This window comes from Vespula pensylvanica, chromosome 4, assembly GCF_014466175.1.
Source record: "Vespula pensylvanica isolate Volc-1 chromosome 4, ASM1446617v1, whole genome shotgun sequence".
Taxonomy (NCBI): domain Eukaryota; kingdom Metazoa; phylum Arthropoda; class Insecta; order Hymenoptera; family Vespidae; genus Vespula; species Vespula pensylvanica.
Genome location: NC_057688.1, coordinates 2,530,113 through 2,544,585, shown reverse-complemented (window position 1 = coordinate 2,544,585; position 14,473 = coordinate 2,530,113). Strand labels below are relative to the sequence as shown.

The following is a 14,473-nucleotide window of genomic DNA, read 5'->3' as shown; positions in this document are numbered from 1 at the left end:
ATATGTATGTTGATATGTAAGTTTTGAAAAAAAATCAGAATCTACAAGAAACTGGTTGTTATTGGTGATTTCATAGTTTCCGCAGTTACTATCGAGAGCTTTTCTTGTACAGAGTGAGCATTTCTATCCTATCCAATGAATCGATGTACCTTCATTGATTCGGATATATATAATATATAAGTCTTTAATCGAACACAGTACTCTTCAAGTTGTTTTACGTATCGAAAGGCATCGGAAAAGAGAGGAAAATAGAGATAGAGGGAGAGAAAGGAGAGAGAGAGAGAGAGAGAGGGAGAGAATACACAGAGGGAAAGAGATAAATAAACAGAAATAAGATAAAGTAAAGAAAGATACCACGTGGAGTTCAGAATAACGATAGTTGTTTCTGAATACTTACCATATACAAATACACGTTTCACTACTAGTTACTTTAATTGTTTGCTCGATATATACTATTTCATTAGCCAAAGTGATTGTTTTATTCCGAGAAAAGAGAAGATATACAGGAGATTTATCAAAGTCGGCCAGAACGTAGGTGTCCGTCGAGATGTACGTACGTACGTACGTACGTATATGATATATATGTATGTACGTATGCATGTATTGGATATATGTCACAGATCTCGCAATTCTATTCAAATGTCGAATTTAACCTCGATTTAACCTCAAACAGTGAATTATATGTTCTCTTCTCCATTAAAGAGTTATTCGTAAGGTAAAGAAAAATGTGACCTGAAAAGAGAAAGGATCTGAAAGGCGATCTGATAGGGTAATTAATTCGGAAGGAAGGATGCATCGGAAAGAAAAAGAAAGATAAAAAGAAGAGGAAAAAAGGAAGAAAGAAGGGAAAAGTGCTGCCTCTGCCGCCTGTGAGTGTTATTGGTACTGCTGCTCAGCTTCCCCGGGAAGACTGGGGATGACCGTGTGATAACGTTCGTTGTGATAGCAACACGTCCAGCATCAGTAGGTGAGCTAGCGACGAGGAGAGCTCAGTTCGATACCGAACGCCGAAGCGTTCGGATCGTTTCTCATGAGTATGCAGCGGGTTCCGATTTTTCTCTCGTTCTTCTATCTCTATCTATCTATCTATCTATATATACATATATCTCTCTCTTTCTCTCTTTCTATCTCGCTCGGTTATTCATTCACTCTCACTCACTTTCTCTTGTCGTTATATCGTATAAATCGTCAGTCGGGTAACCGACGAATTTACTGAATAACTGATCGAGCCGCGTGTCAAAGTTTTCCTTAATTTTCCCGGTGGTCGCCGTGTGTAATATACAAATCGATCTTACGATCATGATTGATACCAACGATATCTTCGAATTTATTGTGCATCGTTATTAATCGTTGCTCCACGCGGAATACGTGGGATACGAACAGGTATGAATCATATAAAAATCAATCTTAATCTTAATCATTCGTATTTTGTATTTTGTATTTTTTTTTTTTTTTTTGGCATTGCGTTAGATTTAATCGCAGGAATAAAACCTATGGAAATTGCCGCTATATCATCGTATTTATCGGTTCCGTTTAACGCCTATAACGCTTGTCATCGGTTTCAATGTTTATTGGGTTCTACGTTTTAAGCGAACTAGTGCGCGAATTTCGAAACTAAATTGCAACTTAATTGCATTCGTCCTAACGTTTCGCTGTACATGCAAATACCACCGACAGGTTTATATACTCGCGTAATGACGTTATCAACGACAATAAACTCGTACATACATATGTACGTACATACCTACGTATTATGTACATACCAGTTTATAAATCCCGGAGATATGTCGAGTGAGCTCGTAAATCTTTTGGACGAAGTGAAAAATTTGATCGATGAAACACGTGCCGATTCTTAAGAAAGAAAAGATAGAAAGGAAGAGAGAGAGAGAGAGAGAAAGAGATAGATAGATAGAGAGAGAGAGACAGCATATGCGTTTTATCGTACAACTGTGAAAGATATTAATGATAAAATATAGCAGAATCGAAGTACTCACTTTTGGACATTTTATATTTTTTAAATTACTATCCATACATCCAGTTCGTTCGATTCTTTGTTCTTTTCGTTGTTTCTCTTTTCTTTTTCTTTTCCTTTCTTTTTTCTATTATTTTTTCCGGAGAGAGAAATATAGTTCGCGTTGTTTCGTGAAAACTTTTATCAAAGTTATTATGACTTTATTCGATTAAGATGAACAACCATAACGGAGAAACACGATTTAAAAGTTGAAGCGAAGGTATTAACTGTTCGAGGGGGTTTGAGGTTTATCGTGAAGTACGCGTAACTAAAGTAAATCTTTAAAGATAGTTACATGGCAGTTTGCGTTTATATTACTGTAATACGGATGAGTTACGAGATCGTATTCTTTTCCCCTTGTTTTATTTTCTGCTGACATGACACACGTTCCTTCTACCCTACAGAAAAATAAAGATATAGAAAGAACGGAGAATTAAATTATTGATTTAATAGCTAGAAAGCAGCCTTATATAAACAAAATAAAAGAGAAGGAAAGAAGAGAAAAGAAAAGAAAGGAAAAGAAAAAAAGGAAAATAAAGGAAAAAGAATCGAATAACATGTACTTTTGATTCGTGCATTAAATTAGTTTAAACGCGATGATATTCAGAGATCTTACATTTTCCTATTACGTCGGAATCGTCCTACTCATTGGAATATTGTATTCGAAATAAAAGGAAGAGAAGAGAAGAGAAGAGAGAAAAAAATATAAAAAGGAAATAAAAAAGGATAGCGAGATGAAAAATATTAAAGGTCGCGCACCAATCTCTTATTAGCTGGGTCTCCTTAATGAGTTTCGATACATAAATATCGTATAAAAAAGTGAATTCGAGTTTCTCCTTTAATAAAGATAGAGAGGTAAAGAGAAAAAAAGTCTCTCTCCATCCAACGAGTACGAAGTAATTCAGTTTTATTATTTTGCATTTATCAGATCCATTTCTCTGCGCGAATGCATAATTAAGGTAGAATTGCATGTTCGGTGCTTTCGTCAGAACATGAAATTAGATTGCGTAGAGGTGATGGTATTTGAAACTTGTAAAAGAAAAAAAAAAGTGGCGAGAAGGGTGGGAAAAAGAATAAAAGAAGAGAAACAGAAAGAGAAAGAAAAGGAGAAAGAGAAGAAAATATCTCGGTTGGACGTTTGACGGATGGACGGGCAGAGTGAATATTAGAAAATGAACAACGTGTGTAAGGATTTCTCTTTTTTCTTTTTTCTTTTCTTTTATTCTTCTTCTTTCTTTCCTTTTTTTTTTGTCTTTCTTTTAATTAAAAACCATGGTTATAAGTAATACGAACGAGAGTTTCGATCGTTTACGTATCTTGTCACGTGTGTAAGTGTATGCGTAAATACGAGCGCGTGTGTGTAGAGAGACGTCGTATGCAGATTATTTATAGTATTTATCCGATCAGTCTGGCGTGAAATGTTCACAGTGAAGAAACCTACCGTGATTAATTAGTAAGCATCTTTTTTTGCACGGAAGAATGTACACGATCCAAGCCAACGGGCCAGCTACTCTCAAGTATATGTATATATCAGATAAATTTATCATCGTGTTTTATTTAAACGTTGTAACATTAAGGTGCGTAATTTTATCGGTAAACAGTTTTTTCAGTTGAGTCTGACCAACAAATTTGCACTAGCTCTGTTAACAAATGTAATTATCAACGAGAACGTTTGCATATAACCGAGAAGCGTAAAAATGGCAAATGAGGAAAGTTTTTTTTACATGGGATCGTATTGTATAAATATATAATAGGTATACAAAAAATTTCTCTCTCTCTCTTTCTGACTCACATTCCGTCGAAATCATGAATATCGAATTTGCTCGTGAAAATAAAAAATATCGCTCGTCCATAACAATGAATATAATATGCATCGAAATCGAATCGATGCGAAAAAATAACATATTTTTATTTTTTCTCTTTCCTTCTCTTTCTTCTCTCTCTCTCTCTCTCTCTCTCTCTCTCTCTCTCTCTCTCTCTCTCTCTCTTCCTTTTTCTTTCTCTCTATCTTTTCAGTTGTTTTCATATATTTTAGATAGCAATATGCATCGTTCGCATTCGCGTCCATCGATAGAGATGTGCACGTTGCCAAATGGAAATGGTATAAAATTTCCCGGACAGTCGAGAATTACTGGATGTTTCGCGAATCTAGATACGCAATTATTCATGATATCAATTCGAAAAGCAATATATGAAAGGCAAGAAGAAGCTTGATTGACTTTCCCACGAGTGGTCTCCCGAGATAGAATAAAATTCATCGCGGAGGAAGAGTGTGGGGTGTATAACTGGTAGGAGGACAGGACGATAACGAATCAATGCAATGAGTTACGATAAATGGAATTGAAATTTAATCGAAATTTCGGAGAGAGGGAGAGATGCTGTCGTGGACCGATGTGGACCTAGAAAGGTATGTGTACATATATATATATATATATATATGTATGTATTTCTCGATATATGCATACGTGTAAAATATAATAAACGTTTACTTTCTTTCTTTTTCTTTATCTCAATTTTTCAACATTTCTTCTTTCGATACTTTTCATTTCTTAGATTTACGCAGAATTAAAAAAACCTCTGTTTTGTCATACCATACCTTCGCATACCATTCCGTTCTCTCTTTTTTTCCTTTTATTATTCTCTTCCTCTCTCTCTTTCCCTTCGTACATATTTCTCTAGAATTCAATTGCTTTGCGAAATACCTACATGCATTCCGCTTTTCTTTTCCCGTTACGAATAACGCAGGATTCCCGATTATGCAGTTTTCTTTTGGAAAGCAATATTTGAGAGCGAGAGAAGTGTTTGTAATTGTTCAACTCGAAGCAAACTCGGTATTACCAAGACGCTTGACGAATGAAAATAGCGTAACATTGCACTTTCACCAAAGCACTGCGTCGAGTGACACTTATTAGACTGCTTTTCGTTCTATCGTATAAAGCGACAAGAGAAAGAAAGAAAGAAAGAACGAAAGAAAAAAAGGGAGAGAAAGAACGTACTGGATTCCGTTTGAACATTTTCACTGAGAGATTTGCAGAGCATTTTTCTTTTTCGTTTTCTGTTTTCTTTTCTCTACCAGCTGAATAATGTTTCTTCTTATACTCTTCAATATTTCTTCAGCTAGTAAAATTTCTTTCAATTTTATTTCCTGTTTTGAAAATCAAAGAATTTTTTATTTCCATATAATGTCACACCTTAAATTCTCTCGATTTTTTTCGCTCTCTCTTTCTCGCCTTCTTATACGAAATTCCTTTGGATGATTCAAGGACTAAACTATATACACCATACGGGATATTGAATTTGGAACGTTATGCAAAGTGTATAGGAGGCTATCCCCTAATTTACAGGAGGCTCCTTCGCTATATCGCCGAGCGTTGAATGGATAAACCGCCGCTAAAATCCGTCGATGGATTGAGGATGTCCTTCTCTATTTGGAACGATACCAGATATTGCTACGGTGCTTTATGAGCGTCGCTGATAAATAACAGGTTCCTTTTCTGAACGTACTACGATCCCTCTTTGTTTTCGGTATCACGCTCGTCGCGATTTGTCCTACGTTAAGCTTTTCAAAAAGAGGAAAAAGGGGGAAAAAGAAAAAATGATATTACGTTAAGAGAGTACAATGTAATCCACTTTACGGGAAAGTTATTCACAGGATCTAAACCTCGATCGTAACATTTTACTTTTTGTAGATTCAATCTCGTCCTAGCGATGTTTATGAAATCGTATATATATTTTTCTTTCTTATACGAAATGAGCGAATAAAAAGAAAACATAATTACGAAACGTGCAATTATGAGAAAAATGAAAGATAACTTTTATAATTAATATCGTCTTACATCTCCAAGAAAAGAGAAAGAGAAAGAAACGTCATTGTGATCATTAATATTATAACGAAAAACATAATAATTCGTTATATTCTGAACAACGTTTAGTTATTAAGAGATCAAACCGGTTGTTAGATAAAATTACCCGATGAAGTCGTATTTGTGAACAGGCAGTAGAGCAACGGTGGCAACGGTATTAACGGTAACAGGGGCAGGAGCCCATGGCTGGAAGTTATCTGTACCAGTGGTGGTGGATCCCGATCGTGATCCTATCTAGATGCTGTCTACTTCTTACTACCGATAGTAACCTACCTTACTTATCGCAATATCCGGAAGAAGAGTATTCGGAATTCCATCCGATTGATGACGAGGTAGTCGTGTTCCTTCACGAACAATGCAACGAGGAGGTCAATTTAACCGATATTCAAAGTCAGTTACAGCATTGGAGCGTGAACCTTTCCATCAGTATATTACCGAGATCTCGTGAGTAGTTATGAACGAAGAACGTGTGTATGTATCTCCTGTATTATATATATAAAGTCACCTGATACACGTCCACACTCTGTCGTTCTATGTTAATTAAGAGAATGTATTTTAGCATCGACTATAACGTCGGGTTACGTCGATATATTGTATATTATGCAACAACGCGAACGGCTACGTTTTAGATAGGGAGCTAATGCAGTAGATATATACAATATCGATTTAATACCTATTTCCCCCGTGGAGATTTATGTCGTAATCAGATAAAACGTAGTAACCTTACGGCGAAGTGGCGCAAACGCGTTAAAACTATTATTCTCGTCCAATTGATTTTAACCCCCCTTTTCGTTTGATCGCCGTTATTACGTAGCGTACTTCCATCATGCTGCCGCGACTCTATATACACCTAAATAGACGAGAGACGACGATGACGCGAAGTGATAAATGTTAACAGTGACCTGTGAAACGCGGTCCTGGGGTTTCGGTGCTCTGCTATATTCTCTCAGCCAACCTACAACGAAGGCTTTGATAGCCGCACTCGATAGCTCGAGTTGCGAGTTCGTTTCGAAATTGGCCCATACTTGGAACAAGCCTCTATTCACGTGGACTTGTCCTTTGGTAAATAACGTTTCGTGTCTCATACACGTAGATCCTCCGATCGATGTCAACGAATCAAACGATTCAATATTTGATCTACGTTATTTACAGAAAAACTTGGAAGATCGAAGATTATCGAACGTAGTAAGACTTTCTCCGGCTTTACCATCACTTGCTCAGGCTTTGACAGAAATGTTTCTTCACTTGCAGTGGAGGTCCGCAGCGATTATTGGCACGGGTGAGGCGTACACGTGTCTATATTTACTATCAAAGCAACGTGGTCTTTAAAATAACGTGCTTCTTTTCAACAGACGAGGAACCATGGTCGAGTCTAGACAGGGTCGTGGTCGATGCTCTTCGAGGTATCGGCATTGTACCACGATATCACGCGATATTACCGCAACGCGCTACCTGGAGTCAAGTTCGAAGGACTTTGAAACCTCTGCATTATATATCTCGCAGAGGTAAATATAGAAATGTGAAAGAGAATTGACTGATGTATAGAAAGTCGCACGGTCTTTACACATGCCGCACCTGTATATATTCGTTGTTCGAACGAGCGCTTAGTCTGCACTTATTCGCTGATCACGATTGCGCCCTAACAAAAAAAAAAAAAAATAAAAAAATAAAATAAATAGACGAAACTCCAAAAAAAGAGAAAATCGACGAATCGTACGCTTTATAGTGAATCTCTGTCCTCTTTTGCTCATATGCTCTCTCTCTCTCTCTCTGTCTCTCTCTTTCTGTCAGTGCACCGAGATGAATTTAAAAGGATTACGGGCGAGATGGAAATGAGATGGAAAATAGTTTGCTATTCTATCAGATCGCGCGTAAGGGCAACTGACGCATACCATATAAGCGCATGAATTTTCGGCTCTCTCATCTTTTCTTTCTTTTTACAGCTACGGTGCTTTGCTTGCCCCTGAACGACGATTCGACGAATCGTATTTTGACCGAGCTGGATGTATCACGGGATTCGAGCATGTTGACTTCCATGATTCTGATGATCCACACAGAAGATAATGATCTGTTTCTTCCGCAGATTGTGCCTACGGCATCGCCACTTGAGACGCCAATTTCACTTTCGTTTACAAGTACTCAGTCTTCCAACTTTTCTCCTTCAGACCTTCCCCGAACTTATACGATCGTAGATCAAAGAATGGATGTGGGAAGTGCATATACGAATCCATCTCAACGATACGTACCGTCAAAAAATCTCAGTGGTACCACTTTAGACAATCTGCTTATATTAATGCCACTCGATCAAAGGTGAATGATCTTCTTTATAAACTTATATATGTATATGCATTGCTTCATCGTTCGATTTTCGTTCATTGCAGATACGATATTCAAGAGATGTTAAATGGCACGGAATATTACACGCAACCGACATTAATCGAACGTTTAAACGAATCACTCGGCATTATGATGCACGATAATGGTACTATAAATTCTTACAATAATAAAATGTACACTTACGTTATAATGGACTGGCGTGTCGATAACTGGAAACCTATCATGATGATATCCGAAGAGAAGGAAGGTTTAACGGTGAAAAGATTAACTACCAACGCTCGCGCCTTTTTCACAGTAGAAAATATCGATTTTATTCCTTGCGATGCTGATAATGATTGCACGAGTAATTATCAAACAAACCTTGAAATTAATCGACAATACTTCAAAATAATTAATATAATAAAATTTATTCGTATTCGGCAGATGGTCTATTGGAGATATCCGTCCATTATACGCATATCGTAGCTGCCATTTTGGGATCCTTACTCTTCGCTTTTCTTCTTGTCCTCCTAGCAATATTTATCCGGTAAATCATGTGCTTCACATCTTCGTGCGCCTTCCATTGTCGTTCCGATGCCTGTTTTATTTATGACTGTTATTCTTCCATTAATCATGTTAATCGTCAGCATTTTTTCCAAGTTAACATCAACGCTATTATATTTTATTCATTTTGCTTGACGTATTACGTGTAATTCGATTATATTGTTTTTGTAGAAAACAACTACTCAAAAATAGAATATCAGAAGGCCCCTATAAGATTATTCTAACGGCATCCGATTTCGTCTTTTCGCAGACTAATCACACGGATTCAAAAACGGTTAGTATTAAAATGTAGACTACGATGTAATAGCGGTTGACTAGAAACTAGGGCAAAAGTTCGACTTCGTTAAAACATTTCGCAGTGTTCTTTGTCGTCTAACTAACTGAAAATACGTTATTTTATCCATCATTTTAGGTCGATAAGGGGGTCGAAACAATGCTATGCTGCTGGTTGCAGCCGTTGCAGGAGTTTGGTGGACCAAAAGTTGAGAAACCTGATTTGCTTCAAGTAGGCACCCTCGGTTCCCACAGGCCCTATCTGCAAACTAGTACTGGAAATTTAGCGAGGCAAACTTTCTTCAAGGTCCGACGTGCTATGTATAATGTAAATACGTCTCTGTCTTCATACGCGTCATACGCTTACATGAAGATAGTGTTCGCTATTCATTCACGCAACTTATAAGCCACTCGGTTACGAGGCATCCTTCTTTACTATATTTTTAAAGATACATTTTAAATGTATTAACATTGAATTTCAATCGTCATATTGATATACTTGTTATCAAACTGGACTGCTTGTTTGATTGCGTGGATATAATTCGCTTTTTATCAAATAGAAGAAATAGAATCAATATACAATGTTTGTACTTTCAATCTACTTAGGGCGATTCGGTTCAACTGAAGGAACTATCTTGTCAAGGTACATTCGAATTGAAGAATAAAACAATGGGCGTTTTAGTTACGGTAACGAAAATATATTCTATCTAATTTGTTCTGCATGTTATTTCATTAAACCGAAGTCTGATAATCCACGGGTAATTTGGAAGCACTTAAAAAGTTAAAGGAACAGTTCTTTTACACTTTTTTAATTTTTAACACTTTTATGAATAGATCCATGGCCTACGACACGAAAACCTCAATCCCCTCATTGGATGCCTGAATGAACCGACAAGACCATGCCTCGTATCGGAATATTGTTCGAGAGGATCGCTAGAAGATGTACTGGTTCAAGACGAGATCAAACTTGATTGGTCATTCAGATTGTCTTTGCTTACGGATCTAGTGCGGGTAAATTTAATATTAGCTAAGGATAATCGCTGTCCAAAATATCGACTCGTGTCTCTCTAAAAAAAAAAAAAAGGAAAAGAAGAAAGAAAAATCGATTTCTTCGTTCCGAACATTTTATGTCGTAGAATGTAAAACTTATACTACAATACACATAAAAGCATTACAATGGTACTCGGATTCAAATAACAAGAAAGAGATTATGAAAAATGCATCAACACGATGAAAATAATTGGAAGGGGATCGAATAAAAATAACAATCGCCTTATTTTTATATTAATATCACATTACGAAGTTAAGTAAAGATTAAATGTAGCATTAAATTTGTTTAAGGGTATGAGATATCTTCACGGTACACCGATTAGGGTTCACGGTTACCTTACATCACGGAACTGTGTAATCGATGCACGTTGGGTCCTTAAGATTACTGACTATGGCCTTCCAGCATTTTACGAAGCTCAAAACATGCCGTCGCCTTCTAAATTATCTCGCGGTAATACGAAGCATCATTATTTTTTGATTTACGTATTATCATTTAAATGTCGCTATTATCGAATTTAATTAATATTTTCATCTTATTTCATTCGTTTTACTTGGCAGATCTTTTGTGGACAGCACCAGAATTACTTCGGGATGTGAATCTTCGAAAGAAAGGTTCTCAACCAGGAGACGTTTACAGTTTTGGTATCATCATGCAAGAGGTCATTGTACGCGGTGAACCATTTTGTATGTTAGCTTTATCTCCTGAAGGTAAAGGATCTATAAAAACAATGAATTATTTTAGAATCTTCGTACGATCATAACGCGAAATCTATTTACTTGTTACCGTATAGATATAATAGAGAAAGTGATGAGTCCACCACCATTGATCAGACCATCCGTTAGTAAAGGTGCAGCACCGCCAGAAGCTATTAATATAATGCGCCAATGTTGGGCCGAATCTCCAGACATGAGACCTGACTTTAACTGTGTCCATGATTTATTCAAGAAATTAAATTATGGCAGGTGAGATCAAGAAATTAACAAGTAATAATATCTTTTTTTTTATTTTTTTAATTTTTAATTTAAAATCAAATGCGACGTTCTTGTTTTCTTCTTCTTCTTTTTCTCACAGGAAAGTAAATTTCATTGATACTATGTTCCAATTGTTGGAAAAGTATTCAAATAATTTGGAAGAATTGATACGTGAACGTACGGAACAGCTCGATATGGAGAAAAAAAAGACGGAACAGCTGTTAAATCGGATGTTACCAAAGTGAGTCTTTCAAAGATTTTATATAAATATTTAAGAACTAAGAGACTGATAATTCTCAGCTCGGTGGCGGAAAAATTGAAATTGGGCATTCCGGTTGATCCTGAAGAATTCCGCGAGGTCACCATCTACTTTTCGGATATTGTAGGTTTCACGACAATCTCCGCTCATTCAACACCTTTTCAAGTAGTAGATTTATTAAACGATCTATACACGTGTTTCGATGCAACCATTAATGCATATACTGTCTATAAGGTAAGGACGAGCATAAAAGTAGTATTATTATATAATATTATACGCTTTGTCCTTTAAAAATTTATTTTTCTTTTTTGTTTACTAAAATAATGATTACTTCAGGTGGAAACCATAGGAGATGCTTATATGGTAGTTGGAGGATGTCCAGTTAGGATTCCTGATCATGCCACTCAAGTGGCTACCATGGCACTTGATTTGTTACATCAAAGCGGAAGATTTAAAATAAGGCACCTGCCACAGATGCAATTAAAATTAAGAATCGGTCTTCATACCGGTTCATATCGTCAAATTTCTATTTTTTATATTCGATATTAATGTATTTTATTTATCTAATACTATGTTTAATTGTTCTTTAGGTCCTTGCTGCGCTGGGGTCGTCGGTTTAACGATGCCACGTTATTGCTTATTCGGTGATACTGTAAATACTGCATCGAGAATGGAATCAACGGGCGCACCATGGCGTATACACATTAGCCAAGCAACGAAAGATCGATTAACGCAAGCTGGCGGATATAATATTGAATATCGTGGTACTACAGACGTCAAAGGAAAAGGAAAAATGCCAACTTATTGGTTACTGGGGAAGGAAGGCTTTGACAAGAAACTGCCAACACCTCCACCATTCGGGTACCTTTATGTTTTTTCATAATATAAATATGATTATCGATCGTAATGATAAATTATAAATGCATTAGTATTGTTAATAGATTTTGATATCGATTGTTTACTGATTTGCCTTTTTGTTTAAATAATTTACTTTCCAGTTGTCTGATAATTTATCTATTTCCATGCTACCAAAAGAGAGGATCATGGGTAAGTTAGTTGTGTATTATATTTTTTGTATATCTCCGATCGTTTGAATTAGAGATATATCGAATACGTATTAAAAATAAAAACATAATATTAATATTTTAAAAGATTGGATGATAGCCTAGTAGTCAAGAACTCATTGAACGATGGACAAGTGGAATCGAAGACTGTACGACGCACATTACTCGCGAATATTAGAAATTATAGCGTTCACGACGAAGAAGATGATGAAGACAGTATCAATGAGAAAGGGAAAGACAATGATAACGTAAAAATCGTTGAAGGGAATTCTTCGAACGCCTCTTCGTTTGAAACGTCGGAAACGAAGAAAGTTAATGTATCTGTGCACGATGAAAAAACACTTGAAACGAGTAATTCGGTAAAGTCAACGGAGGATCTATTTGAAATGTTGAAAAATGAACGTATGAATCAAAAAGCGGCTGAATTTAGCGATGTACCGATTAAGAAAAGCACATCCAGTGATACACAAATCTCAAGTAATATACTAGCGGTATCCGATGCAGAAACAACTGCGACAATCTTAGATGCTTCGACTACTTCTTTGACATCGATTGCTAGCTCCGTTGCTTTATCTTTTCGATCAGCTGCGGCGAGTAAACATAGAAGGCTCGTCGGTGGTATCGACGAGAATGATCTTAGTACTCCATACAATCGCTACAGATGTCTTTCTCCTAACGAACATAGTAAATATATTTTACATTTACGTCCATAACGTTTGATCCTCGATTTAAGTCAAATATTCGATCATCGATTTGATTCAAATATTCGCTAATAATATTAACTATTTCAGACAGAAGTTCTAGTGGTCGGTTATTGAGAAGGCAATTTAGTTTGGACAGAGGTGATGAGCCTGTATCTATCGCCATTCAAGAGCCAACAAATCAGAAAACAGTTCAACGACTTTTCAAACAAAATAGTGCAGGAGCAGCAAATGATTTGGAAAGAATCGAGGAAGTACCATCTACTCCTGGGCATATTTCACAAAGATTTCGTCACACAGCATCGGTTACACTCTCCGTTGAATCTTTAACGACCCATTAAAAAAGAATTACTGAAGTTAAAGGAAATGTTCAATGTTCAAAATCGTCATGTTATCTGTCAATACTCGGAACTAGGGAAAGTATCAAATTGATTCGCGATATCAACAGTGTTACAACATGTTCATTATTAAATATTCCTTTAAATGTGTCATATTATTGATCATAGTAATGCAGCATGATTCTGCAAACCGAATTTGAAGATACATCAATGATTAAAAAACGTTACATTTATTGCTACTTTAGAATACTCACAGGTCTAAACTACATTACTATATCAAATCGATATATAAGACTAAATGTTGTTACAACATAACTTTCTCATCTCGATATGAAATCATTCTGAATGTAAAATATGTTGCATGTTATGTTATTAACTGTTCCTACGGTAGCTTAATAACTTTTCTAATCGAATATATAAGCTCATGAATTACAAAAGACATAACTGCAAACATAATTTAATTGAATTAATACGTAGGCATGTAACAGAAGCAAAATCATTTCTGTTAAGCATTTTTGTGTAATTGCATAATTTATTTTACATTAATGCTTTACATTAACGAAGTAATACTTTTTATATATTTATTTATTTATTTATTTTATATCCAATTTTTTATTTAAAAAATTGCTACGTATCATTTGCATTCATTTTCATAATACTATAAAAGAAATTATAAAAGAAATATGTAGAAGACAATCGTTGAATGATAATTAAGTGAGCCATCCACTATTTTTACCATGAAAGGATGTTACATTTTGAGAGATTATAGTTCTTTGACGTTATTAAATGGCGCGTATGATGGATGTAAATAATCCACAAATCTTTTTAATCTTACTTGTATGTATTGTATATATTCACGTATTAAAATGATATATTAAGAATATATTGTTTAATTCAAAGATATTATTGAATAAAAATATATGTACAATTGTGACATATAAATGTAATTACACAATTATACTAACGGCAATTGCCTCAGTAATTACTCATAGGAATAAATCATTGGTTGTGTAGATCGATTTTTCATTTAAAGACTTTCAAAAAGTAAATTTAAAAAAAATA

The 14,473-nt window shown here is 35.6% G+C and overlaps 1 protein-coding gene across 6 annotated transcripts; it reads left to right on the top strand.

Moving 5' to 3' along the window:
* Nucleotides 1–909: 909 nt before the first annotated feature.
* Nucleotides 910–14,424, top strand: LOC122628530 (retinal guanylyl cyclase 2-like). 6 transcript variants are annotated; one of them, XM_043810913.1, is made up of 25 exons: nucleotides 2,940–3,534; nucleotides 3,613–3,765; nucleotides 4,047–4,418; nucleotides 5,356–5,496; nucleotides 6,006–6,318; nucleotides 6,773–6,936; nucleotides 7,027–7,153; nucleotides 7,227–7,379; nucleotides 7,818–8,184; nucleotides 8,256–8,554; nucleotides 8,635–8,737; nucleotides 8,926–9,028; nucleotides 9,167–9,355; nucleotides 9,634–9,714; nucleotides 9,862–10,038; nucleotides 10,369–10,528; nucleotides 10,636–10,785; nucleotides 10,869–11,040; nucleotides 11,150–11,290; nucleotides 11,350–11,542; nucleotides 11,645–11,816; nucleotides 11,899–12,169; nucleotides 12,344–12,355; nucleotides 12,461–13,056; nucleotides 13,164–14,424. In XM_043810913.1, exons 5-25 carry the CDS (start codon nucleotides 6,057–6,059, stop codon nucleotides 13,412–13,414), a joined length of 4,143 nt encoding a protein of 1,380 aa, XP_043666848.1. In that variant the 5' UTR covers nucleotides 2,940–3,534; nucleotides 3,613–3,765; nucleotides 4,047–4,418; nucleotides 5,356–5,496; nucleotides 6,006–6,056; the 3' UTR covers nucleotides 13,415–14,424. The 6 variants fall into 6 exon arrangements, with proteins under 6 accessions (XP_043666849.1, XP_043666851.1, XP_043666847.1 ...); XM_043810914.1 differs by lacking the exons at nucleotides 2,940–3,534; nucleotides 3,613–3,765 and adding an exon at nucleotides 910–1,034; XM_043810916.1 differs by lacking the exons at nucleotides 2,940–3,534; nucleotides 3,613–3,765 and adding an exon at nucleotides 1,192–1,383 and having other exon boundaries at nucleotides 9,167–9,334.
* Nucleotides 14,425–14,473: the final 49 nt, after the last annotated feature.

What these genes read in the sequence shown, in the direction of transcription:
- LOC122628530 (XM_043810914.1), top strand. Translation starts at nt 6,057, where the DNA reads ATGGCTGGAAGTTATCTGTACCAGTGGTGGTGGATCCCGATCGTGATC. An exon ending in TTAATGCCACTCGATCAAAG is followed by an intron (nt 8,185 to 8,255) that starts GTGAATGATCTT and finishes CGTTCATTGCAG; the next exon opens with ATACGATATTCAAGAGATGT. An exon ending in CAATGGGCGTTTTAGTTACG is followed by an intron (nt 9,715 to 9,861) that starts GTAACGAAAATA and finishes TTTTATGAATAG; the next exon opens with ATCCATGGCCTACGACACGA.